Source organism: Kogia breviceps, chromosome 2, assembly GCF_026419965.1.
Source record: "Kogia breviceps isolate mKogBre1 chromosome 2, mKogBre1 haplotype 1, whole genome shotgun sequence".
NCBI classification, from domain to species: domain Eukaryota; kingdom Metazoa; phylum Chordata; class Mammalia; order Artiodactyla; family Physeteridae; genus Kogia; species Kogia breviceps.
The window spans coordinates 81,680,144-81,706,797 of NC_081311.1; the positions used below are offsets into that span (position 1 = coordinate 81,680,144).

A 26,654-nucleotide genomic window follows, 5' to 3' on the forward strand; every position below is an offset into this window, starting at 1 on the left:
ACTTGTAGGTGATTTAATATGATGTGTGTGTTCATCTCTCTGAAAAGTCTTCTCATCTAATTATATTTTCACGAGGCTCTCAGGTTCAGCTTTTACATTTTGATGTATAATACCTTTTATGTCATAGTGCAGAGATGAAATTTCCCTCCTTGTTTCTGATTTTGTTTCTTTATGTCTCTCTCTGGCTCTCTTATTCTCTCTTTGTCTCTCTCTCTCCCTGTCTCTCTCTGTCTCCCCTTACATTTTAGTTTCTATGAGAAACCCCTAGGGAGCCTCATCTGATCTGTTTTCCAGCCCTTCCTTCTATTCGGATTCACTTGGCCTGGGGCAGGGCCTGGGGATCTGCATATTTATGAGACTGTCCACCCAGGTGATTCTGGTCAGGGGACACACAGACTGTGCTTTAAGGGACATTGATCTAGAAATGGAGATAACCAGAGCTCTGTCAGTGGGTTTATTCTATATGAGCAACACAAGTTATGCACACAAAGTTTATTACCACAGTTCAATGGTTGATAAAAATATAAACTTTCCACTAGTGTTTTGCCAGGTTAGTCTTTTTCCATATGCCTTATTAGTATGGTCTTTCCGTTTGTACCCTCACTCCTTTTCATCACTTCCAATGTTTTTTTTTTTTAATAGATCTTTATTGGAGTATAATTGCTTCACAATACCGTGTTAGTTTCTGTTGCACAACAAAGTGAATCAGCCACAGGCATACACATGTCCCCATATCCCCTCCCTCTTGAGCCTCCCTCCCACCCTCCCTATCCCATCCCTCTAGGTGGTCCCAAAGCACCGAGCTGATCTCCCTGTGCTCTGCGGCTGCTTCCCACTAGCTAACTATTGCATTCAGATTTGTTACTTTCATTGTATCTAGAGACAAACAAACAAACAAAGTTAATTTTTATCTGTATTATTCAGACAGCTTCTTTTAAATAATTGGTTGTATCACGTAGATTTTTCCAGCCCCATGCTGTCTAAATCTGCTGGGTGTGTAGTGTTGGATCAGGGCTTCTTAAACTTCTTTTTAGGGTTGGAGCATGAAGTGTTACATAAAATGCCACAGTGGATTTAAAGCATTCTTTGTACTAAGAGCTAATAGAGTTATTAGCTAAACATGCATAGATTTATCATTAAAATAGGCAACAAAACATTAATTTTATTGAATAGTGTTTTAGAAATTCTGGCTAATGTTAAGTCCTGAAAGAGAAAAAAGTGTAGATTACATTATTACATATGTATAGCATGCATAGAAAAGTTTATTGAAGTCGACTGTGATTAATAAGAGAACTCATAAATAACACCAAAGACAAAAAAAATCAGAAAAACAAGAGCATTCTAATATATCAGAAATAACCATAGAAGATATAACAAAAACATGATTGAACTCACGATAGCAACAAAATATATGAGTTGATAATAGAATGATTTTAACAAATAGTGTCAGAAATAAAGAAAGCTACAGCAGTCTATTAAAATGTAAATGAAGTTCTGAATAAGTGGTGATAAACAGACATAACCTGATTTTGTATGAGAAGGTTGAAATTTCTTTTTTTTTTTTTTTTTTTTTTTTTTTTTTTTTTTTTTGCGGTACGCGGGCCTCTCACTGCTGTGGCCTCTCCGGTTGCGGAGCACAAGCTCCGGACGCACAGGCTTCAGAGGCCATGACTCACGGGCCCAGCCGCTCCGCTGCAATGGGATTTTCCCGGACCGAGGCACAAACCTGTGTCCCCTGCATCGGCAGGTGGACTCTCAACCACTGCGCCATCAGGGAAGCCCAAGATGGCATTTTTTGTTCCACTCGATTAGCACAGGATAAATTAATGATATTGCCAATTGTGACAAGATGAGATCTCTTAGACATTGTATTTGTGTAAATTATTACAATCATCTGGTAAGGCATAATTTATCAAGAATTGTGAAATATTCATAACCTATGATATAGTAAATCTCTGTCATAATTTTTCTAGAGAATTAATTCAAAATATGAAAAAAGAATTAGGTGCAAAAAGAAAATGATTGCAGCATACTTCATTAGGGTAAAAGATGGAAGGCAGGGCTTCCCTGGTGGCGCAGTGGTTGAGAGTCCGCCTGCCGATGCAGGGGACACGGGTTTGTGCTCCAGTCCGGGAGGATCCCACGTGCCACGGAGCGGCTGGGCCCGTGAGCCACGGCCGCTGAGCCTGCACATCCGGAGCCTGTGCTCTGCAACGGGAGAGGCCTGCGTACCACAAAAAAAAAAAAAAAAAAAAAAAAAAAAAAAAAAAAAAAGGAAGGCAACCAAATATCTAGCAGTTAGGAAAAGTTTGCATTCAGTTTCATTCACTAAATTAATACTTTGAGTGTCCACTATGATACTCTTTTGTATATGTATGGGTGTGTATGTGTATGGCATCACAAGATGGAAAATTATTTAGCCAGTAAGATACTGTAAGTCTATACAATAATATTTATAATGGTTACAAAAGAAACTACTGTTGAAAAAGGTAGAAAATTATATGTACACTAAGATTAGACCTTTGTGAAACATTCATAGAAAAACCATATACATTTGTGTTTACAGCTAGAACTATGATTCAGCATCCACAGGCAAAAATTACTGGCCCAGAAAACACAGCAACAGTCTGTAAGGTCCAGGTGTCTTTCAAGGTTCCTTTTAAAAAATATTTTCAAGAATACAATTTTTGGAGCAAAATAATATCTGCTCTTTGGTGGCTGTAGGAAAAGAGGGAGTCATTTCCTTTTTATTTTGCTGATGTTACTCTCACCAATATTAAGAGAGTCATCTATATTTTTATTCATTGGCACCACGAGGAAAAAGCTCAGTAATTACCATCTGCCATCTCCTTTGGTGAGTCTGTTCAAAACTTTTGCCCATGTGCAGCTAGGAAGGGGATAGGGAAGAGTTGTTGGACTGCTTATCGATTAGTAAAGTTCTTTATATTTTATAGATAAAAGTCTTTTGTTGGATCCATGTTTTGAAAATGTTTTTTTCCCAAGCTTTGCCTTGCCTTTTCATTCTATAACAAAGTCTTTTGAAGAACAAATATTTTAAATTTTCATAAAATTCCATTTATGACTCTTTTCTCTTTTATAATTCCAGCTTTTAGTGTCCTATTTAAGAAAGCTTTGCCAAACCCAAGGTCACTAAGATTTCCTCTTATGTTTTCTTTGAAAAATTCGATAGTGTAACTTAGATTTATGAGGCAGGTTGAATTAATTTTTGTATGTGATGTGAGTTAAGTGTAAAGGAGTTTTTTGTTGTTTTGTTTTTGTTGATGGCTATTCAACTACTCCAGAACCATTCGTTAAAGAAATTTATCCTCTACCTTATTTTGGGGAAAGGTGCCAATTTACCTTGACCTCTTTGTATTTTTTAAAAATAATTAATTTTATTTATTTATCTTTGGCTGCATTGGGTCTTCGTTGCTGCATGGGCTTTCTCTAGTTGTGGCGAGTGGGAACTACTCTTCATTGCAGTGCACGGGCTTCTCATTGCAGTGACTTCTCTTGTGGTGGAGCACGGACTCTAGGCACGTGGCTTCAGTAGTTGTGGGACATGGGCTCAGTAGTTGTGGCTCTTGGGCTCTAGAGCACACGCTCAGTAGTTGTGGTTCACAGGCTTAGTTGCTCCACGGCATGTGGGATCTTCTTGGACCGGGGATTGAACCCGTGTCCCCTGCATTGGTAGGCAGATTCATAACCACTGTGCCACCAGGGAAGTCCTGACCTCTTTGTTTAAAATCAATTGGCTATTTACATGTTGGTTTATTTATGGATGCTTTATTCTGTTCAGTTAACCTTGATGTATATTTTGTGCCAATACCATCAATACCTGATTACTGTAGTTTTGTACATACAAGTTCTGAAACCAGATATAGAATGTCCTCCAACTTTGTTCTTCTTTTTCAAAGTTGTCTTACTTAGTCTAGGTCTAGGTCCATTGCATTTCTAAATAAATTTTTGAATTAGTTTGCCAATTTGTACAGAAAAATCCTGTTAGAATTTTGATTAGGATTGCATTGACTCTATGAATCAATTTGGTAAGAATTGATTCCTTAACAATATCAAATCTTCAAATCCAAGAACATGGTATATCTCTCCATTTATTTCTTTAGTTTCTCTCAGCAATGTTTCATAGCTTTCAATGTACAGGTCTTGCATATTTTTTGTCATATTTATCCCTAAACATTTCCTATTTTTGATGCTATTGTAAATGGCATTTAAAAAATTAAGTACATGAAAAATGCTCGACATTGTTAGCCATTGGAAAATGCAAATTAGAACCATAATCAGATCCCACTATATCAAGCTTTCTTGCCCTTACACTGTTAACACTGAGCCTGATAATTCTCTGTTGCCAGGGAGTACTCTGAGCATTGTAGGGTGTTTAGCTGCGTCCCGGGCCTCTGCCCACCAGGTGCCGGTAACACTCTTCCTCTACCCAAAATGTAACACAAAGGGCTCCAGACTTTCCAAATGTCCCTTGGGAGGTCAGATTGTCCCCAACGGAGACAATTGTTGAGAAGACAGTGGTTGAGAACCACTGTACCACACAACCACTGGAACGGCTAAAATAAAAAATGCTGACTACACCAAGTGTGTATCCTTGTCAAGGATACGAAGCAATTGGAACCCTCCAGACTGCCAGTGAGAATGTAAAATGGTTACAACAACTTTGGAAAATCATGTGGCAGTTTCTTAAAATGTTAAGCCTAAACCTACCATATGATCCAAACATTCTACTATTAGATATTAACACAAGAGAAACAAAAGCATGTGTCCAGAAACAGGTCTGTGAGTATTCATAGCAGTTTTATTTTTAATAGCCCCAAACTGGGAGCAACTCAGATGTCTATCCATGAGTGAATGGTTTAACACAGTGTGGGGTACATCCATACAGCGGAATATTATACAGCACCAAAAGGGAATGGACTATTGATACAGACAACGCATGGATTAATCTCAGAATAATTATACTAGTGAGAGAAGCCAGGCCAGATATCTCGATAGAGCGATTTAAAAATTACAACAAAGAAAAGAAATGGACAGAAAGATAATAAATAGAGGCTGTATAAAGGTTTGTATTTACAGGGGATACTGATGACATTGACAAAAATCAGTGAACTTCCTGTATATTGTCCAACTTTGGAAAAAAAATAAAAAATAATCTGAGGTCATTCTCCCTATTGCTTTAAGAAACGTGCAAATGCAACCCCTCTCCCCGCAACACTTTCCCTGGTGGCCCACTGTTTTGCCTTTAAACAGGGATGAGTGGTCAATTAAAGATGACACAATTTTAAATTAGAATATTTGGGAAAATATGTATCTTCCTTTTGGATAAGCATTCAGTAATTTTTAAGTGACATAAACCATGTCAGTGAAAAATAGGAAATAAAAATTAACATATCTTCACAGCCTAAAGATGCAGTGAATTACAGAACTTTCCTCTGGAAAGGTTTGGCCTTTTGTAAGCATTTGGGATGAAAGGAGATAATAAATTTTTGCCATTTACTAGTAGTAAGTTTTCAAGAACACGTCTGATCCCCAAAATTGTATAGATTCAGAATTAAAAACCAATGATTTTCCCTGCTCAAAAATCAGATTACCATTATTAAGAATAAATCTAGAATTTGGTTTATCACTACGATTCCTCATCTATTTAATACTTACTTGTATGTGAATTGTAAACTTTTGAGATTGGAAATTCAAAACAACTGTAGCAGCTAATTGGTAATTGATGTTGAGATTGTATCTCTTCACTGTATTATTGATTATCCCAACCAAGCCGTGTTGATTTTTCATCACATGGTTCAGGTTGTTTTTATTCCACTTAAGCTGCCCTCCTGATTTCTTTCCATCACTTGGGATATCAATTCAGTCAGAAAGCCAGCAGTATGACTTGCAAGGAACTCCACATTTTAATTTTAGAAAGACAAGAAAAGAAAAAGGTCGGGGAGGAAATGTAGGTAGATGGGTGTACGGTTTGTACGAAAAAATAAAAAAGGGAGGATGTAGGGAAATAGAGTTGTATATTCTGTATGATTTTCTGGTAGATAACATTCAAAACAGTTGTTTAAGAGGCATAATTCCTTTTCAGTACAATACATTGGTATATTTAATGATTTCAGAGTTTTCAAATAACAGTGTGATACCTTAAAATGTTCAATAATTGTGTACTGCAGCTAACTGTCCTCTGAAGAGAGGAAAAATTTGATGATCCCTTAATGTTCCTTTTAGCTCTATCAGTCAGCAATATTGTACCCTGATTGAGCTAGCACGCCTTTCTTCATATATCTGCAGAATTAATAACATTCTTTGGTCTAACTTTGCTTTGTTTCCCTAGTGCCTGCTCACCCCACGATTTTGCATGTTGGAAAATTATTAGCAAGTTACTGACATTTCATTTTCTGTATATGAGTACATAATACAAATATACTTAAATTATTTGGAAATGTCCTTTACCCAATTTGACTGGTGAATTAAAATGTAAAATCTATTCTGGGCCGAAGAAATAGGTAAACGTGTAAGAGGCCTCTGTTCGGCATACCCAGGCTGTGCGCATGTTAAAATATAAGCTATGCCAAAGCCAAGTAGAGATTATTTGCACTTTACCCTCCTTTATCACACCTGGGCATGTTGCATCTGATCTGCTTGTAGAGAAGAAACTTATGCCTCTTCCACGGGTAGAAAACCTTTCTTCTCTCCCTGGCTAGCGGATGGAGGCATTGCAGTCTGCATTTCCTCTTCCTCACCCTCTGCCTTAGTTGCCCTGATATTCCTCAAACAGGACGTGGCAAATAGTCCATCCAGTGTGTGCCATTGGGAATTGATCAGGTAAGTGATGGGCTGCAGGTGTAGCTTATCCAGGGTCAAGATCCTGTCCTCTGATTTACCTGGTCACCCAGAATAGCTGAGAGAAACACAGAAGAGCAAACTATACCCTTGTTTTCTTTTTACAGAAGGATATCTTAAAATCGGATCTCATCATCTGCTCCGTGGCTGCCATTCTGTCCTTTGCGGTCAGTGCCAGCACTGTGTTCCTGTCCTTGCGAGTATGTATCCGTTTGGCTCTGCACTCTTACCCCCTCCGTATTGTCTGTAATAAACAAAGCCCACTGTGCAGCTCCAGACTATTGACGGGATGGTGGAGCCAGAGGAAGTACAGAAAAGGCCAGTTGAGGGCTTGAAGGAGGAATATATCCAGATGTGTTACGAGTTATGTCCAAGAGGAGATATGATCCACATCACAGAGTGCGTTCATACCCTTTCTGTTTCCCCACCTGGGGAGTTGTTTTGTTTGCACATTTCGTGGAATCCACCCTGAGGACAGTCAGCAGTAATAAGACAGGCTCACGACTCACTACTACCAACAGAGAAGGGAGGGCTCACTGAATCAGGAGTGAGATGGAGGTCACAGAGCCAAAAAGATTATTGGAACATAATTTTCAGTTGGAAAAACAAAATTAGAGCCCTCCAGATGGGACTTCTGGCTGAAGGTGCTTGCAGACAGTTGCTGTGTCACTTTCCTTTCAATGAGAAAAAGTCTGTTAGCTAAATCTGTTATTCTCCATCCCTTCTTCTAAAAAAATAACAAAAAACAAGAAAACGTTTTCTAATGGACAGAATGTCTCAGCCTCTTCTCCACTCTGTCTCGGTGGTTCTCAACACAGAGATCAACTTCATGCGATATGGGAGAAATGTTCAGAGGCCTGAAGCAAGAACCCAGTTTGGCTGTGTATGCGTTAGGAGGAGCAGGGAGGGAGGACAGCGTTCCATGTTCTTTGCGGGCATCCCTCCCCGTCCTTCAGGCTACACACTGACTCTTACCCTCTTCTGTCGCAGCCGTTTCTCAGCATCGTGCTGTTTGCCCTGGCTGGCGCTGTGGGGTTTGTAACCCACTACCTGCTCCCACAGCTCCGCAAGCATCACCCGTGGATGTGGATTTCACACCCTGTCCTTAAAAACAAAGAGTATCAGCAACAGGAAGTGAGAGGTTAGTAAAATATTCCTCATAAAAATGTGATGTAGCGGGTGGCATCCTTTACCGGGAGGGTGTGCACGGCGCTGTGAATGCACTTTATGCCACGGAACTATACCCTTAAACATGGTGACAATGGTACATGTGACATTATGTATGTTTCACCACAATTAAAAAAGGAGAGCGTGCGTTCCTTGGAGTGTACGGTATTTTCCCAGAACAAGAAAGTTGAAGTGGGGTGAATTAGAAGTATATTTTCTAAAAATGATTGGTTATTACTATTGAGGAAAAATTAATTTATGTCACTCAGACTGTAGTCGAAAGTGGGGTCTGGCTGCTCGCTGCTCAAAAGCCAATAAAGAGGCCAGGCTGGTGGAAAGGAAAGTTTGCTTTATTTTGGATGCCGGCAACCGGGGGTGGGGGTGGATGCCTGTCCAAAGGCCAGCTCCCCTGCACTGACAACCAGGGGGCAGGAGCTTCTATAGATGGAGGGAGGGGCTACATGCAGCAACAGCACAGTCAGCTCTGACTGTCATCTTGAAATTGGTCATCGGTGGTCTGACCACTGTCACCTTGATTGTTTTAGGTACAGTTAGTCTTCAGTTCCGGGGTCGGTTTGTTTCTATTTCTCTGAGGCTAATTCTCGGACCTGCGGCTGCTTATGTCATGGCATCTTGTAGTTAACTTCTACCTGGTGAGCGTTTCAGTATCTACAAGACAGCTCACAGGATATGGCTCAGAGTATGATCTTTAGCCCTTGAGGAGTCACTAAAGGTCCTTAACTTTGCTTAATGACTAAACTATTACTACTTAGTCTTGTTTTCCTTTGCTTCTGCGTTTTCTCACTTCTCTGATTAAACTTATTCGTTGGCTAAAGTTTTTCCACAGACAGAAGGCAGGCAGAGGACATGGGCTGGGGGAAAGACCGTAGGGTCCTGCTCCCTTTCAAGACCTGAAATTTATGCTGTTCCAGCTTCAGCTGACTGGGGACCAAGAATAGCATCACTTGACCTCCCTTTCATCCTCCACAAAACCAGGGCAGGGATATAGCAGAGGCTGACCTTTGAATTTTGCTCCCTGAACCCTTGAATTTTGTTGAACTTGCTTTGCTCACCTAGAACTAGACCCACACACAGACTTGTACTTGATTGACTTAGCAGTTCCCTGGGCTGAGTCAGGCCACTGTCAAGTAGTAGCCTGGTAACCCCGACGGTGTTTGAGCTTCTAAATAAAAAAACTCAGGAATTTCTCTTGCTAGGTCTCCCCAGCCTCTGTGATTGAACAGATGGTGGAAGGATTGATTTATCCCCATTTTCAGGCGTATCGGTCACAGTTGATGGCTATAGTTGATAGCTAGCTCATGTTAAACGAGGTGTCATCGCTACCTCCAGGAATGAGGGGATGTGGGTGGCGCCACGGTTTGCTGACTCACAGGAATGTACCGGGTTGCGCCGGGTGCGTCATCAGTAACTTCAGTGGACTAGTGTGACCAAAGTAAAAGGGCAGAGGGGAATTAATTAAAAATAAAACAAAACAAAGAAGCAAAAGAGTCTTCACTTATGATGCTGTCAGGAATAGAGAGGGCTTCTTCAAGGAACATGTCTGCCTGGCTACCAGGAGCTGCCTTAATTTGAAACAGCCAAATCAGTAAAGCAGCGTTTTGCTTAGAGGACAGACATGGCCTGATGGATCTGCTGCCAGTATAGGGTTTAGAAGGCGGCGGAGGGCAGCTGAGATTGCTCTACCCTCAGAGGCTTGCTTTTCCCACCTACAACACCAGGGGCTCACCAAAGATCAAGCTGCATAATATGGTTTTGGGGTTTTGTTTGTTTGTTTGCGGTACGCGGGCCTCTCACTGTTGTGGCCTCTCCCGTAGCGGAGCACAGGCTCCGGATGCGCAGTCTCAGTGGCCATGGCTCACGGGCCCAGCCACTCCGTGGCATGTGGGATCTTCCTGGACCGGGGCACGAACCCGTGTCCCCTGCATCGGCAGGCGGACTCTCAACCACTGCGCCACCAGGGAAACCCCTCCGTGATATGGTTTTTAAATGCTGTGTTCAATGTTGGGTGCCACTTAAATGCAAATTATTATCAGCATTATAAAAACGGAAGGAAGATAGAGCAGACACAGTTGATATTAGTCAGTTCATTTTTCAGCCCACTTAAAGGGAAAGGTCCATTCTTGTGGGTCAGTAGAGCAACCTGAAGAAAAGACCAGTTTCTGTAGAACTTCTGCAATGTTGGGGTCACATTTCCCTTTCATTGTCTTAACATTTAGAAAGGCTAAGTTGCAGTGAAGTTTGTGGAGTATTGTTTTGGCATCATTGGTAAGCAGTTGATGGGGATTTGAGGTAAGATGGTTTGACTCAGGAAACGGCATATCTGTATCTATAGCATCTGTATCTGTGCCTAGATATTTAAGTGCCTTGGGGTGAGGACAGAGAAGTTGTCAAATTAAGAGAAAGGAGCATAAGACAGATCAGGCATGGGCTCTCCGTATGGTGGCAGTTCAGGAGTGTGGAATTCAGCCCTGAAAGACGAGAGCGGGCAGTTGAAAACTTGGTGTGTGTGTGTGTGTGTGTGTGTGTGTGTGTGTGTGTGTGTGTGTGTGTGAGCGCGATTGTTTTTTTCCCTGAATCTAACAGAACCCAGTCTAAATTAGAATCCTTTAGATACTTGAATTCTGAATGATCTTTCAGTACAAGATTCAAGAACAAGAAAGGAGAGTGTGTTTGTATGTTGACTTCCCCTCTTGGAGGAGCGAGCGAGAGGGCAGCTCTGGGCCTCTGTCCTGTAGGGTGGGCGGGAGACGTTCACCCCTGGTACCACAGACTCCAGCAGAGGCTTGGTGGATGTTTCTCACTTACCTACATTAGCTGTTTATAAGCTACCTGAAATCTAGCCAAGGGTAATAGATTTGACAAATCAGGTCCATAATGAAAAACAGATTTCATTTCAAAATTATGTGTGTTGGAAGGAAAATCCAGGTCCTTAAAATGTGTTAGTATGAACTTGTTGAAGACCCTTTACCCCTTTTGGTATCATCCACAGCCTAAGTTTCCTTTCCTCCTCTTCCTGCCCAGCTTTATGCCTTTTTAGGTATTTCACTATTTCTTTCTTCTACTAGCAAGAAAACATGCACAGGAAATTCAAGCCGATCATATACCTGTAATGTGAAAATATGCCAAATCTTCTTTCTCGTGTGATCACAGAATATTTTGGAAAAGAAGAGCAGAGCAGGGCTGGCAGGTCTGTGGATAACCCTGTGACCCCAGGTCCAGAGGCAGACATTGCTGCCAGTTGGAATTGGTGTATAAGATGAGGCATGTGTGCTGTGTCTCTGTCTCAGAGTTTATATAATCCTATCCCACCGCTTTACGTAGGAGGAGACTGATGCCCAGAGACATCAAGGGATGTTAACTAGGGTTCCACTAAGTCTGTGGCCCGTGAGTGACCAGAACCCAGGTGATCTCACTCCCTCCGGTAGGGGGCTCCTCCTCCCTACCCTGTTCTCAGCGCGGTGGGAAGATGGCATGCACTTTGCACGTGGCCCTCAGACTGCGCTTGCCTCGTCACCCCAAAGAACCGCATCACTGCACTGGGTCCCGTAGTGTTAAACGCGCCATAGTCCAGTGCCAACGCAACAGAGCTTTAATCCCTGGTGTGAAACACACTCACCACCATAAACTCTGAACGTTCCTGTGGTTTCTCAAACACACCGCATTCTCCCGCTACCTTCTCTTTGCTGTTCCCTGTGCCTGGGGTGCTTTTCTTAAGTTTCCCTAGACTCAGGCCAGGCAACTCATCTTTCAGGTCTCTGTTCAATCCACCCCACCCCCGAGGTCCATCCCTGACCACCTAGACCAGAGTAACTTCCCAGCTGCTCCCCTGAACCTCCTTTTCTAGCATATTCTCTGCAGTGACTGAGCAATACATCTGCTTGCTCACGCTGGACCCCCAGTGCTTGTACTTAACTTAAATCTCATCAGCCCTACATTTGCCAGAACAGACTTTAAACTTGGGGCATATACTTTCTTTCAGTTTACTTTTCTGTCTGCATGCCTCTGATACACAGTTTTACTTGATACGTAAAATTACTTGGAGATACAAAATTAATTTTGATATAAAATTCAGATGACGATAAAACGGAACTGTGTTGCAACTCGAAAGACTGCAAATGGAAATATCTTTTTGAGCCAGTTCATTTCTTTACTTCTGAGACTAATTTAAATAAACCTTATCCCATCGTAGCCCCAGCAAGGTGTTTCACCAATATTTAAGCTAAAAGAATAAAATTGTAGGAATCATAGTACAGTTCAGCAGTCAAATGAACCATGGTGGTGATGTGGCTGTAACTGAGTTATACTGATGGGTGTGCGTGAAGTTGCTTTTTTTATTGTTCTATTCCCCACCAATCTAAGCAAATCATGCTGAAAATAGCAGAGTAGACACCACTACAAATGGCACCATATTAGTCAAGGAAGCGACTTTTGAGACTCACTGTTTAAGGAGCACTGGGGTTTTAGAAAATAAAGCAAATCTGTTATCCTGAATTATGATGATGATTCTAGAAAAATGACTTCATTTATTGCCGTCTGTTGTAAAAGAATAAGAAGTTGGGTCTGTTTGAAAATTTGTTTTTTCTAAGAACTTTCCAAAGGCATTATGTTATTTCGAAAGGGAATAATGGAGTTGGGTCCCATTTTCACATAGTCCCCCGAGAAGTAATTTCTGTAATATTGTCATTCTTGGCTCTTGAGAATTTAAGAAACGTTGAAATGATCTGATTCGATGGCCATACTCTTACCATGAAAGTAGGTCTTAATGGGGTTAAAAGAGACTGAGATATAGAAAAAGTTCATTATTGGCATTCACTTGTTTACTTATTTATTCACTCAGAAAATGCTTGTGAAGATACTATCCATTGAGAAGATAATTACACAAATGAACTTATTTACAAGATAGAAACAGACTCACAGACTTAGAAAACAAACTTAGGGTTACCAAAGGGGAAAGGTGTAGGGGGGAGGGATAAATTAGGAGTTTGGGATTAACATATACACACTACTACATATAAAATAGGTGACCAACAAGGATCTACTGTGTAGCACAGGGAACTCTACTCAGTATTCTGTAATAACCTACATGGAAAAAGAATCTGAAACAGAATAGATATATGTATATGTATAACCGAATCACTTCACTGTACACCTGAAACTAACACAGCATTGTAAATCAACTACACTCCAATATAAAATAAAAATATAAAAAAGGAAAGAAAATAATTATTGAGTTCCTACATGATGCCAAACCAGTGATCCAGTGAGATAGGTTGACTAAGATGTGGTTTCTGTCATCAAAGAGTTTCTGACCTAGTGAGCAAAGCTAAGGCTGTGCTTGAAAAGAAGACCCATGATTGCTACACGCAGAGTGATGAAGGGTCAGCACTGCACTCAGCCATGCAGGAAATACAAAGAAGTAGAAGGCCCAGTGAAGAGGTTACAGTTAACTTCGTGTTCACTGGTCAAGCTTTTCCAACTGGTTGGTTGTGCACATAAAATGGAAGCAAATGAGATTTTATAACTAAATGTTGAATTAGTGTCTGCTGCATAGTAGGTGTTTAATAATATTGATTGAATGAATGAATGAATGATTGGTGTCTTGTAAATTTACTGAAGAAAGAGTTTCCTGTAGACAGGAAAAGCCTGGAGGTAAAGGCTTATTTGAAGAACTCCAGTCTATGTGTATGATAAGATACATACACAGAGTCTCATCCCTCTGCAAAAAATGGTTGCTGAAAAAGCTTAAGCTACAAGTTTTGGATACATTAGAATAAATGGATAGAAGATGATAGAAATTACTGAACATATCAACTGAAAAATCTCTCATTTAAACTGTAATTTAACCAAATTCACTATTATAAAACTAATTCACAAATGAGTCCTGAATTTGTAATTCTTAAATGAAATTTACTTTGCATTTTAGCAAATCTTGCCTGTTGATTTACAGATAGACTGGTTTCCGCATGGGAAAGACATGGTTCTGATAGATATTGCTTTTTCTAATGTGCTTTTCATTTATATCAAAGTAATACATAGTGTTAAGAACCAAATAGAACAAATTGTAATGAAAAGCAGCAGACCCTGGTCAACTTTTTCCCGTCTGATTCCCCCTCTCCAGGAAAAATTACTTTCTACTTTAGGCATTTCTTCTGGTATTTACCATAATTCTTCTAAATAATGTGCCTATTCTTCTATTTCTTGATATTTCAAATTTTCATGTCTACTGGCTTCCTGTTATGAGTAATAAAGATTTATGTTGCTTATCTTCTCTCATACTTTACATTTTCCCCTTCTCCTTCCTACCAATATAACTTTTGTTGAACACATACTCAGTTTTTTCCTATTCATATATGTGTATGTCATATAGAAAGAATGTCATACAGAAAGTCTAATTGTTGTTCACATCTAGTCCAGTAGTGTGCCATGATTGCATTTCCTTTCTTGTTCAGATTTCTGTTTTTGCATCTGCTAGCCTTTCCAATAACTATGTAAAATACCTCTCAGTTCAATTTTCCACCCAGGCAAACTTGTCAGATGCTATGTCTTGTTCCATCCCTTCCCCAGCTCCCTCTGGAACCTGCTCCAATTGTCCTTTGTTTATTCCTTCTTTTTGAATGAAGCATATCCTCCAGTCACTCCAGGGAAAGGGTGAGTGGGAAGGAAACATTTTGAGACTTCATCTATCTCAAAGTGTTTTCGTTCTACTTTGCACTTAATGGAGAGTTTGCAGTGTGTAGCTTGTTAGGGTGTAAACAGTTCTTCAGAATTCTAAACTAATGTCCCATTGTTTTCTACCTCCCACTGCTGCTGGTGAAAAGTCTGATGTCTCCCCAGCTCCTGGTCCTTTATATGTGACCAGATGTTCCCCTGCAGGAAGCTTTTGGAAAGTTCAGGAGGGAATTCAAGTGTCATGGCCCAGAGAACAGGCTCTGGAACAAAGCAGGGCTAGCTTGGTTTCCAAAGAGATGCGGGGCTAGCGTCTCTGTCCCACGCTAGTTGTGCTTAACTATTGTGATTCATCTATAACTGGGGGTTCCTACAACACAGATTTGTTGTGGAAGGAAATTAATCAAGATAATACATGTAGAGCATTTGACAGAGTCCTTGGCAGGCAGAGTATACTCCGTACGCACATCCTGCTCCTCCTCTCCCCCTGGATTCTGAAATTCAATCACTTTGCACCTCCCTTTGTGTCTTGTTTCACCCATTGTGCTAGGCAGTAGGTGGCCCTTTATACTCTGGATGGACATGTTTTGAAACTTTTGTTGGCAGGTGATAGTACTCCCTGAATGACCTAGTTCACAGAATTTCCATGGAGATGAACTCCAACCTGATAATACATGTAAAAATCCTTTGAAATGTATATAGCACTAGGGAAAAGAATGCAGCATAACAGGCATTGTCTGATTTTAGAACCTAATGGCTGTGCTGGGGTCTTTGGGAAGGTCTCATATTTGTGTGCTTGATGAGGAGATGCCATAGTTCTGGGAAGAAAGATATATTCCTTACTCCTTTTGTCTCCCCACATAAAGAGATGCCAGCATCAGGACATAGTCAGAAACCTAGAAAACCCTCCAATGCCTCTTTAATTCAAAGTGACTCAAGTAGTTTGAAGCATGAACTGAACCAATGCTAGCTGATTAACAGTCTCACTTGCTACGATGCTTCTATAGGAAAGAGTGTTCCAAATGCCAAAGAAGTGGCTTAGAGCTGATGTGTCAGAAAATAGCCTGCCAGTTGGCAGGCTGCCTTATTTATTCCCAGTGTTGTATTATTTTCATGCGCCTTCTCTTCCTCTCCTTCTCTTTCCCTTCCTGCCAGCCTCTGTCCCTCCTGCTCTCACCCTCTGGCCCATCTCCTCCTACTCCACTTATCTTTCTGTGTCAGTCTCCACAAGCCTGGAGGGGGCTGCAGGGGACTGGCAGTGAAACCAGGCTTACACGGCAGTGGGAAAACAGAGAAGTAGAATCCAGCGTCCTCTGCTTGAAGGGGAGCGGGGCCGAGGGAGGCCTGGAGAAGCACAGGCCAACCCCGGGCAGTGTTGAGAGGGAAAGGGTTTGGGGACAGGGCTGAAAGGTCAGGGGCCAACCTCACCCTGCAGCTCTCTCTCCAGCAAGCCACAGGGGTTTCACCAGCTGCCCACCGGCGTTCTCCCAGACTGCTGATAAATCTAAAACAATGCAGAAATAAAATAATCGCAAAAGGTGAAAACAACTAGCATGAAAATCAGGAAGTCTTCATGCACAAGACATGATGTATGCAGGACGGCACTGCAGCAGCTTTGGGCTCCTTGGGCCCAGCACGCATGGGAAAGGCTGAACAAAGGAGGCCGTTTGGAGGAACAGTGCCGGTTCCCAGGTGCAGGCCCCTGTGATGAGGCCTGACTCAGTCTCCCTGACATGCATCTGTTGGGATCTTATCTGAAATAGCTTAACCCTCATGATACTTTATGATAGGATAATATACATAGATGCCAGTGGAGAAATAGAAATGGTGTTTTTAAGTAATCTTGTCATTTAAATAACATACAAATCACACTTTACTTGGGGGAGGAATTCTGATTTTGTAAATTTGTCATTCATCCAGCACCTGCTGTGTACTAGGCTCTGTGCTGGGTGTTGAGGATACAAAAATGAATAAGAGCATAATCCTTGCTCTTGGCAAGATGGTTGTTCTCACAGGAAGTGTCTTCCTTCATGTGCCCGTGGTGAGAACATCTGAAAGTTTCTCTTAACCCTTTTCTTCTGAACATTTTGACCTAACCATCTTCATGTGAAAAATTGAGAAATGATTTCACTAGTATTTTTAGTTTTAAAAACTATGGTTTGATATTAGTAGAGGACCTTTCTACCAAGAAGAGAGAGTACATGATTGCCTGAGTCGCCTAAGAATTTCTCCATCCCTTTGAGGAGATGTGAAGAAAACATTTTTACTCTCCACTGAATTAATGAAAAACATCAGTGGGATATGAGGTATCCCCTCACACCAGTCAGAATGGCCATCATCAAAAAATCTACAAACAATAAATGCTGGAGAGGGTGTGGAGAAAAGGGAACACTCTTGCACTGTTGGTGGGAATGTAAATTGATAGAGCCACTATGGAGAACATTATGGAGGTTCCTTAAAAAACTAAAAATAGAACTACCATACGGCCCAGCAATCCCACTACTGGGCATATATCCTGAGAAAACCATAATTCAAAGAGAGTCATGTACCACAATGTTCACTGCAGCTCTATTTACAATAGCCAGGACATGGAAGCAACCTAAGTGTCCATCGACAGATGAATGGATAAAGAAGATGTGGCACATTTATACAATGAATATTACTCAGCCATAAAAAGAAACAAATTTGAGTTATTTGTAATGAGGTGGATGGACATAGAGTCTGTCATACAGAGTGAAGTATGTCAAAGAGAAAAACAAATACCGTATGCTAACACATATATATGGAATCTAAAAAAAAAAAATTGTTCCCAAGAACCTAGGAGCAGGACAGGAATAAAGACGCAGACATAGAGAATGGACTTGAGGGCACGGGGAGGAGGAAGGGCAAGCTGGGATGAAGTGAGAGAGTGGCATGGACATATATACACTACCAAATGTAAAATAGATAGCTAGAGGGAAGCAGCCACATAGCACAGGGAGATCAGCTCAGTGCTTTGTGACCACCTAGAGGTGTGGGACAGGGAGGGTGGGAGGGAGATGCAAGAGGGAGGAGATATGGGGAGATATGTATATGTAGAGCTGATTCACTTTGTTATAAAGCAGAAACTAGCACACCATTGTAAAGCAATTATACTCCAATAAAGATGTTAAAAAAAAATCAGTGGGATAGTTTTGGGGAAATGAGCTAAACATTTTTAAAAATTGACTTAGACTTTGTATCACATGAAAATCCAGATGGATTAAAGATGTAAGTTGTTTTAAAGGAAAAAGAAGAAAGAAAGAACCAGAATAGCACTGCAAGAAAATATAGGTCAAGTTATATAATCTTGGTTAGGGGAAGAGAAAAAGAATTTTTCAAGCATGATCCCAAAGTCAAAAATCACTAAAGAAACAACTAAAAAATTTTATTCCCTGAAAAATATGAACTTTAATATTCTGATTCCTGAATGTTCCCACCTTGTATTTCTCTGAGAGGTTTACCATAATGTTGAACCTGATAATAGTTATTAAGTCATTCAGGAATATTTATGGAACCTATCGCATGCCAGGGACCATGCAGAATGCTGGGGAAGCACTGGGGAGCAAGGCCAGCATGACCTCACCCCAGGGGCAAACCATCTGAGAAAGTGAGAGCACTTTGGCTAGAGGAGATCCCGAACTCCTACAAGGCAGGCAGTACCCCACCATGAAAGCCCCAGCTTCTCAAACTTTGTTGTATTAGGTGTCTACTTTAGTTAATTATGTTAATGATCAGCCAATGGTCAGTGATGTCACCTGAATCTACTGAGTGGCTTCTGTGGACAGAGTAGAGTGCTAAATACCGAATATAATGGGGAAAGACAGCTCTGGACCCCTGGCTTTAGTAGAGAGATGAAAATTCATCACACAGATTAATATATTCGTAAAGTGTTTGAAGTCCATTGAAGGAAAAGTATAGGGGGCTAGGAGAGAGTTATAAAGGGATCCTTATTTAGATTTGAGGGAAAAAGAAAGGCTTCTTTGAGGAAGTGACAACTAATTGAGGCCTGAAAGATAAAGAGAGGGTTAGCCTTCAAAGTGGGAGAGAAGAAGCCACAGACTCACCCTGAACTGGCTGTTTTGGGAATGGGAAGGTTGTGAGGACCTTGGGTTTATCTTAAGCAGAATTATCGGCTTTGAGTGGTGGGGTGGTGTGATTTGCTTTACATTTAAGAATGATGACTCAATTCACACTACTGGTTTGGGAAGTGAAGTCTGTTTTTTAAGAAAATAACCCATGACATGTGTACATGTTTTGTGCTAAGGACTTTGCAGCCTGAGATTTTGCCCAAGAAGAAAGACGAGAGTGAGAAATGCTCATAGGAAAAGCAGTTGCCTATAATAAGAGGGTACAATCACCCTGGATGTGGTAATTCCATATTGCAGGTCTCTTTGCCTTAGCTGCCCCAGGGTGACTGGGCCAGCTGAACCAAGATGAACCCCTATTGAAATGCTTATAAACAGTCTGGCCCCTACGAAGCAGGAAGCCTCATGTCTTTGAAGCTTAAGTCAGTTGTAATTCAAGATTTGAATTGGAGCAAATTATCTTCCTAAAGATAGAAGCATCCCAAGGATTTTTTTTTTAACATCTTTATTTGAATATAACTGTTTTACAATAGTGTGTTAGTTTCTCCTTTACAACAAAGTGAATCGGTTATACATATACATATGTTCCCATATCTCATCCCTCTTGCGTCACCCTCCCTCCCACCCTCCCTATCCCACCCCTCTAGGTGGTCCCAAAGCACAGAGGTGATCTCCCTGTGCTATGCGGCTGCTTCCCACTAGCTATCTATTTTACGTTTGGTAGTGTATATATGTCCATGCCACTCTCTCACTTTGTCACAGCTTACCCTTCCCCCTCCCCGTATCCTCAAGTCCCTTCTCCAGTAGGTCTGTGTCTTTATTCCCGTCTTACCCCTAGGTTCTTCATGACCTTTTTTTCCCCTTAGATTCCATATATATGTGTTAGCATACGGTATTTGTTTTTCTCTTTCTGACTTACTTCACTCTGTATGACAGACTCCAGGTCTATCCACCTCATTACAAATAACTCAGTTTCATTTCTTTTTATGGCTGAGTAATATTCCATTGTATATATGTGCCACATCTTCTTTAGTCATTCATCTGTTGATGGACACTTAGGTTGCTTCCATGTCCTGGCTATCGTAAATAGAACTGCAATAAACATTTTGGTACATGACTCTTTGAATTATGGTTTTCTCAGGGTATATGCCCAGTAGTGGGATTGTGGGGTCATATGGTAGTTCTATTTGTAGTTTTTTAAGGAACCTCCATGCTGTTCTCCATAGTGGCTGTATCAATTTACATTCCCACCAGCAGTGCAAGAGGGTTCCCTTTTCTCCACACCCTCTCCAGCATTTATTGTTTCTAGAGTTTTTGATGATGGCCAGTCTGACCGGTGTGAGGTGATATCTCATTGTAGTTTTGATTTGCATTTCTTTAATGATTAATGATGTTGAGCATTCTTTCATGTGTTTGTTGGCAATCTGTATATCTTCTTTGGAGAAATGTCTATTTAGATCTTCTGCCCATTTTTGGATTGGGTTGTTTGTTTTTTTGTTATTGAGCTGCATGAGTTGCTTATAAATTTTGGATATTAATCCTTTGTCAGTTGCTTCATTTGCAAATAGTTTCTCCCATTCTGAGGGTTGTCTTTTCATCTTGTTTATGCTTTCCTTTGCTGTGCAAAAGCTTTTAAGTTTCATTACATACCATTTGTTTATTTTTGTTTTTATTTCCATTTCTCTGGGAGATGGGTCAAAAAGGATCTTGCTGTGGTTTATGTCATACAGTGTTCTGCCTATGTTTTCCTCTAAGAGTTTGATAGTGTCTGGCCTTACATTTAGGTCTTTTACCCATTTTGAGTTTATTTTTGTGTATGGTGTTAGGGAGTGTTCTAATTTCATACTTTTACATGTAGCTGTCCAGCTTTCCCAGCACCACTTATTGAAGAGGCTGTCTTTTCTCCATTGTATAGTCTTGCCTCCTTTATCAAAGATAAGGTGACCATATGTGTGCGTGTTTATCTTTGGGCTTGCTATCCTGTTCCATTGATCTATATTTCTGTTTTTGTGCCAGTACCATACTGTCTTGATTACTGTAGCCTTGTAGTATAGTCTGAAGTCAGGGAGCCTGATTCCTCCAGCTCCATTTTTCATTCTCAAGATTGCTTTGGCTATTCGGGGTCTTTTGTGTTTCCATACAAATAGTGAAATTTTTTTGTTCTAGGTCTGTAAAAAATGCCAGTGGTAATTTGATAGAGATTGCATTGAATCTGTAGATTGCTTTGGGTAATAGAGTCATTTTCACAATGTTGATTCTTCGAATCCAAGAACATGGTATATCTCTCCACCTCTTTGTATCATCTTTAATTTCTTTCATCAGTGTCTTATAGTTTTCTGCATACAAGTCTTTTGTCTCCTTAGGTAGGTTTATTCCTAGATATTTTATTGCTTTTGTTGCAATGGTAAATGGGAGTGTTTTCTTAATTTCACTCAGATTTTTCATCATTAGTGTATAAGAATGCCAGAGATTTCTGTGTATTAATTGTGTATCCTGCTACTTTACCAAATTCATTGATTAGCTCTAGTAGTTTTCTGGTGGCACCCTTAGGATTCTCTATGTATAGTATCATGTCATCTGCAAACAGTGACAGCTTTACTTCTTCTTTTCCTATTTGGATTCCTTTTATTTCTTTATTTTCTCTGATTGCTGTGGCTAGAACTTCCAAAACTGTTGAATAAGAGTGGTGAGGGTGGGCAACCTTGTCTTGCTCCTGATCTTAGTGGAAATGGTTTTGGTTTTCCACCATTGAGAACAATGCTGGCTGTGGGTTTGTCATATATGGCCTTTATTATGTTGAGGAAAGTTCCCTCTATGCCTACTTGCTGCAGGGTTTTTATCATAAGTGGGTGTTGAATTTTGTCAAAAGCTTTCTCTGCATCTATTGAGATGATCATATGGTTTTTCTCCTTCAGTTTGTTGATATGGTGTATCACATTGATTGATTTGCGTATACTGAAGAATCCCTGCATTCCTGGAATAAACCCCACTTGATCATGGTGTATGATCCTTTTAATGTGCTGTTGGATTCTGTTTGCTAATATTTTGTTGAGGATTTTTGCATCTATGTTCATCAGTGATATTGGCCTGTAGTTTTCTTTCTTTGTGACATCTTTGTCTGGTTTTGGTATCAGGGTGATGTTGGCCTCATAGAATGAGTTTGGAAGTGTTCCTCCCTCTGCTATGTTTTGGAAGAGTTTAAGAAGGATAGGTGTTAGCTCTTCTCTAAATGTTTGATAGAATTCACCTGTGAAGCCATCTCGTCCTGGGCTTTTGTTTGTTGGAAGATTTTTAATCACATTTTCAATTTCAGTGCTTGTGATTGGTCTGTTCATATTTTCTATTTCTTCCTGGTTCAGTCTTGGCAGGTTGTGCATTTCTAAGAATTTTTCCATTTCTTCCAGGTTGTCCATTTTATTGGCATAGAGTTGCTTGTAGTAATCTCTAATAATCTTTTGTATTTCTGCAGTGTCAGTTGTTACCATCCCTAGGATTTTTGATTAACTTTTAATTATTGAGAGGGTCTTGTTTTAGCAACATAAGCATCTAAATAAAACACAACCTGAAAAGCCTTTGAGAAAATTTAAAGCATTCAGTAATGATAAATCATATGTAAACTTGTAAACGGCAGAGTTAGTTTGCATTCTTTTTCTCAAGGGCCTAATATTCCAGGGACAAGAGAAATAATAATGCTAAAGAAATGTCTTTTTATGGTCTATTTGCATATATGGGACATTACAGAAAGGTGGTTATAAACTATCATTCCAAAGATTTTCTTTTTAAATTGACTTTGTATGAATACTGTGACAATTTGGGGACTTAAGAAACATATTCATCATGTTACTGCCTTTGTAAGCTTTTCGTTTTATTAGCTTTTCATGGCCACCCCCATAGGGAAAGATTAAGTTTAGTCTTTTAGAATTCAGGATTCTGGATTGCACTTCCATTTTAGCTTCCTGCTACATTATTATTCAAATATAAACATCCAGTACATTTACCATTAAACGTTTTCTACAGTCTAGAGATTGTAGCATTTCTTTGGAATAAATGACTGAACTTGGTAGAAGGATTCTAGAGATATATAAGCATGAACGTGAAATTGATTTTCTTTCAATGTGCAAGAAGAGTAGCAGAACTTGAAGTCAGGAGTGCGGAGTTGGTGACCTCTGGGATTTTCTCTCTACTGTGTCCTTACTAAATATTGATTTTTAACTCCCTTTCCACATCCTTTTCCATTCCCACTTTGGCCAGATGTTGTACTGAACACCAGCCAGGGAAACTGTGCCTTTGTACTGAACACCAGCCAGGGAAACTGTGCCTTGGGGTGAATCTTTACGTAAAATGTTTTTCCCTTAACATACAGTATGTATACAGGTGCTTGCTGGTGTACACAGACAGTGTAAAATGTATTCACAGTCCCTGCATCTAGAGATTCAGAATTAATCAGTGGGAGGCATGTGGAGCTTCTGCGTCACATTGAGATGTCAGCTGTTGTCACTTTCATTTCCCTGGCAGCACCTCAGGTGGTAAGCTAGAGCTGAATTATGCAGTGCAACCAGTCTTTTTGTGTGTGTGTGTGTGTGTATGACTCTAGGGTTGCTATTAAGTAGTAAAGGTTTTTGCGACTTATGAAAGAATTGATTTCTAGTTCTCCTGAAGTCCTTTTTATCCTTCCAAAGTCCAACAGAGAACTCCTTTGTAGCTATCATGATGTTTGCTTCTAACTAGAGACCCAACTATTAAAGATCTAGGGCCTTACCTGTCCATATATGTATTTCAGCCATACTGAATGCAAGTCCTACAAACTTGCTGTTCCAAAGGCTGACAGCAGACTAGTGCTTACAGTCCAAGACTAAACATCTTATTGACATGCCTTTCAGTTGTGTCTATGACATAGCTTCACACATGCACACAGAGGGTTAACATCTCACTGAATAAGTACTTTCACTCTCCAGTATTTGGAGAGACATGGATGATGAATTCAGAGCTTATTAGTGATTTCTATATTATTTGATGTTCATTGTTTTGTGTGTTTCTGGAATGGATAAACTGAAATTCTATGGCAAATCCATATTTGTTATCACTGTCTGCAGTAAATCCTTGTGCACTGCAGTGGGATTGTCTGCCTGAACTCAACCAACATTATCCCCACTTACTGGAAAGTATCATCTGCTGAAATTAAATGTGACAAGCATTTGAAAGTTTGGATTGCACTCCCCCACCCAGATGGCACCCAGGTCATCCTTCGGTGATGAGCCACTGATATGTTTCTTTTAATTCAGATCTTTTTCTAATAGTACTGCAGGATGAAGTTGGCTTATATTTCTCTTAATTTACATATTTTTGCAGTAATCTAGCTAAGGTTGTCATGTTTCTCTGAATTGGTGACAAATGTTGATAGAACTCTATGAATGTATTTTTATAAGCAGGCAGAATTGCATTTGATTTGATGGCCTCAGTCTGACACTGTTGATACCTTATAAATTAAGAAATCAGAAAAAATAATTTTGTATAGAAGGAAACCGAGCTCTAACTGACTGTACTTTATGAGAGATTAAAATAAGAAATGTTGTTTAATAAGCTATAGTTAAAAAGCTTTTTGTTTTGTAATCAAAAAAGTAATTCCAAGAGGCTGCTTTTCTTAAAGTCCCTCTGTTTATTTTAATTATTCAGAGTTCCCCCCAACCACTAAAAATGGTAAGATGATAAATGAACATTTATTGAACCCTAACTCTAAGCCAGGCATTCTGCTAGGTACTTGAAATACTAAACTGATTAAGACACAGCACCTACTCTTGACAAACTCACAATCTAGCGGGGAGATTAGTATTTAAATGAATACTTGCTCTGGTGTGACAGGTATTAAAATTGTAGAATTCACAGTGTACAGTAATGGCTCAAAGGAATAACACATTTTGCCTCAAAACTAAAGGTGATGTATACAGAATGCAGGCAGAAAGTGGGGTGCATGGTTTATAAATAATTTAAAAACAATAATAAATCCAATTAAAAGTTGGACTCCTTTTTATTATCATCATATGCTGACAGTTCTAAACAGTGTTAAACCCTCCTCCCACTGAGATGGACTTCGAATGCCCTGCCCCTGGCAACCATTGGTGGTGATTGTAATGAGTTTCTCAAGTAGGAAATATGGAAGGGCATTCCAGGAAGGCCCCCAGCCTTATATATATATATATATATATATATATATATATATATATATATATATATATATATATATATATATATATATATATATATATATATATATATATAAAGGCATATAAAACAGCATACTTGACTGCAGTGCTGGGGGAAATAGAAGTTATTTTCAATAGATGGTGATGATCTATTAGATATCCATATGGAAAAAAAAATCAGTCTCAACTCCTATCTTGTAAGTGTATTCTACACAATAATCAATTCTAGGTAGCTTGCAGATCTAAATGTGAATGTAAAACAATTAAAGTTTTAGAGGAAAGTAAAAGCTGGTCATGATCTTTGTCTTTTAAACAGAACACAGAAGTCTCTAAAAGGAAAGATGAATGAGAACTCGGAGCATATTAAAATTAAGTATTTCTTTTTTACAAAAGATACTATTAAGAGAGTTAAAAAGCATCCCACAAAATGGGAAAGGATTTTTCCCATTGCATATATGCAACTGAAGACTCATATCTAGCGTTTATAAAGAACTCTTAAAATCAGGAAGGAAACACATATAATTCAATAGGAAAAAAAACCAGGCAATAGACATGAAGAACTACTTCACAAGAGTGTATATCCAAATGGCCAGTAAACACATGAAAAGGCACTCAGCTGCATTAGTCATTAGGATAACGCAAAATAAAACCATAACATGATACCACTGTACACCCACCAGTGCAGCTAAAATGAAGGAGGGGGAAAATGTTTTGGCAAGGATGTGGAGCAAATGGAAGGAAAGTTTTGCGCTGTTTGTGGGTGTGTAAATTGGCACAGTAACTTTGGAAAATTGTTTGGTGGCGCCTCCTGGACCTTCCTATGTGTACAATTAATAACCTAGTGATTCCAAACCTAGATATATACTCCACAGAAATGTCCCCGTGTTTACCAAAGGACATGTAAAGAATGTTCACAGCAGCACTCTTCACAATAGATACTGGAAACTAACCAAATGCCCATGAACAGTAGACTGGAAAAATACTCTGTATATTCATGTAGTAGGTGACTGTATGGCAGTGAGAATGAACAAATGACAACTGCACACAAAAATGTGGAGGAATCTTACAAACAATGCTGAGCAAGAGACACACAAGAATAGTAGGCAAGACAAGCCTCTTAGATAGCCTCATCCACCAGAGGGCAGACAGCAGAAGCAAGAAGAACTACAGTCCTGCAGCCTGTGGAACAAAAACCATATTCACAGAAAGATAGACAAGATGAAAAGGCAGAGGACTATATACCAGATGAAGGAACAAGATAAAACCCCCCCAAAACAACTAAATGAAGTGGAGATAGGCAACCTTCCAGAAAAAGAATTCAGAATAATGATAGTGAAGATGATCCAGGACCTTGGAAAAACAATGGAGGCAAAGATTGAGAAGATGCAAGAAATGTTTAACAAAGACCTAGAAGAATTAAAGAACAAACAAACAGAGATGAACAATACAATAACTGAAATGAAAACTACACTAGAAGGAATCAATAGCAGAATAACTGAGGCAGAAGAACGGATAAGTGACCTGGAAGACAGAATGGTGGAAGTCACTGCTGTAGAACAGAATAAAGAAAAAAGAATGAAAAGGAATGAAGACAGCCTAAGAGACCTGTGGGAGAACATTAAACGCAAAAGCATTT

General features: G+C 39.9%; 1 protein-coding gene across 7 annotated transcripts in view; it reads left to right on the top strand.

The window, feature by feature from the left end:
- PCNX2 (pecanex 2) overlaps positions 1-26,654 on the top strand; it is a 274,045-nt gene that overhangs the window by 119,895 nt on the left and 127,496 nt on the right. For all 7 annotated transcript variants that reach the window (XM_067025705.1, XM_067025704.1, XM_059053839.2 and 4 more), the window contains exons 18-19: positions 6,966-7,058; positions 7,849-7,999. In XM_067025705.1, coding sequence (XP_066881806.1) covers positions 6,966-7,058; positions 7,849-7,999 — 244 coding nt within the window. The remainder of the gene's footprint in view (positions 1-6,965; positions 7,059-7,848; positions 8,000-26,654) is intronic.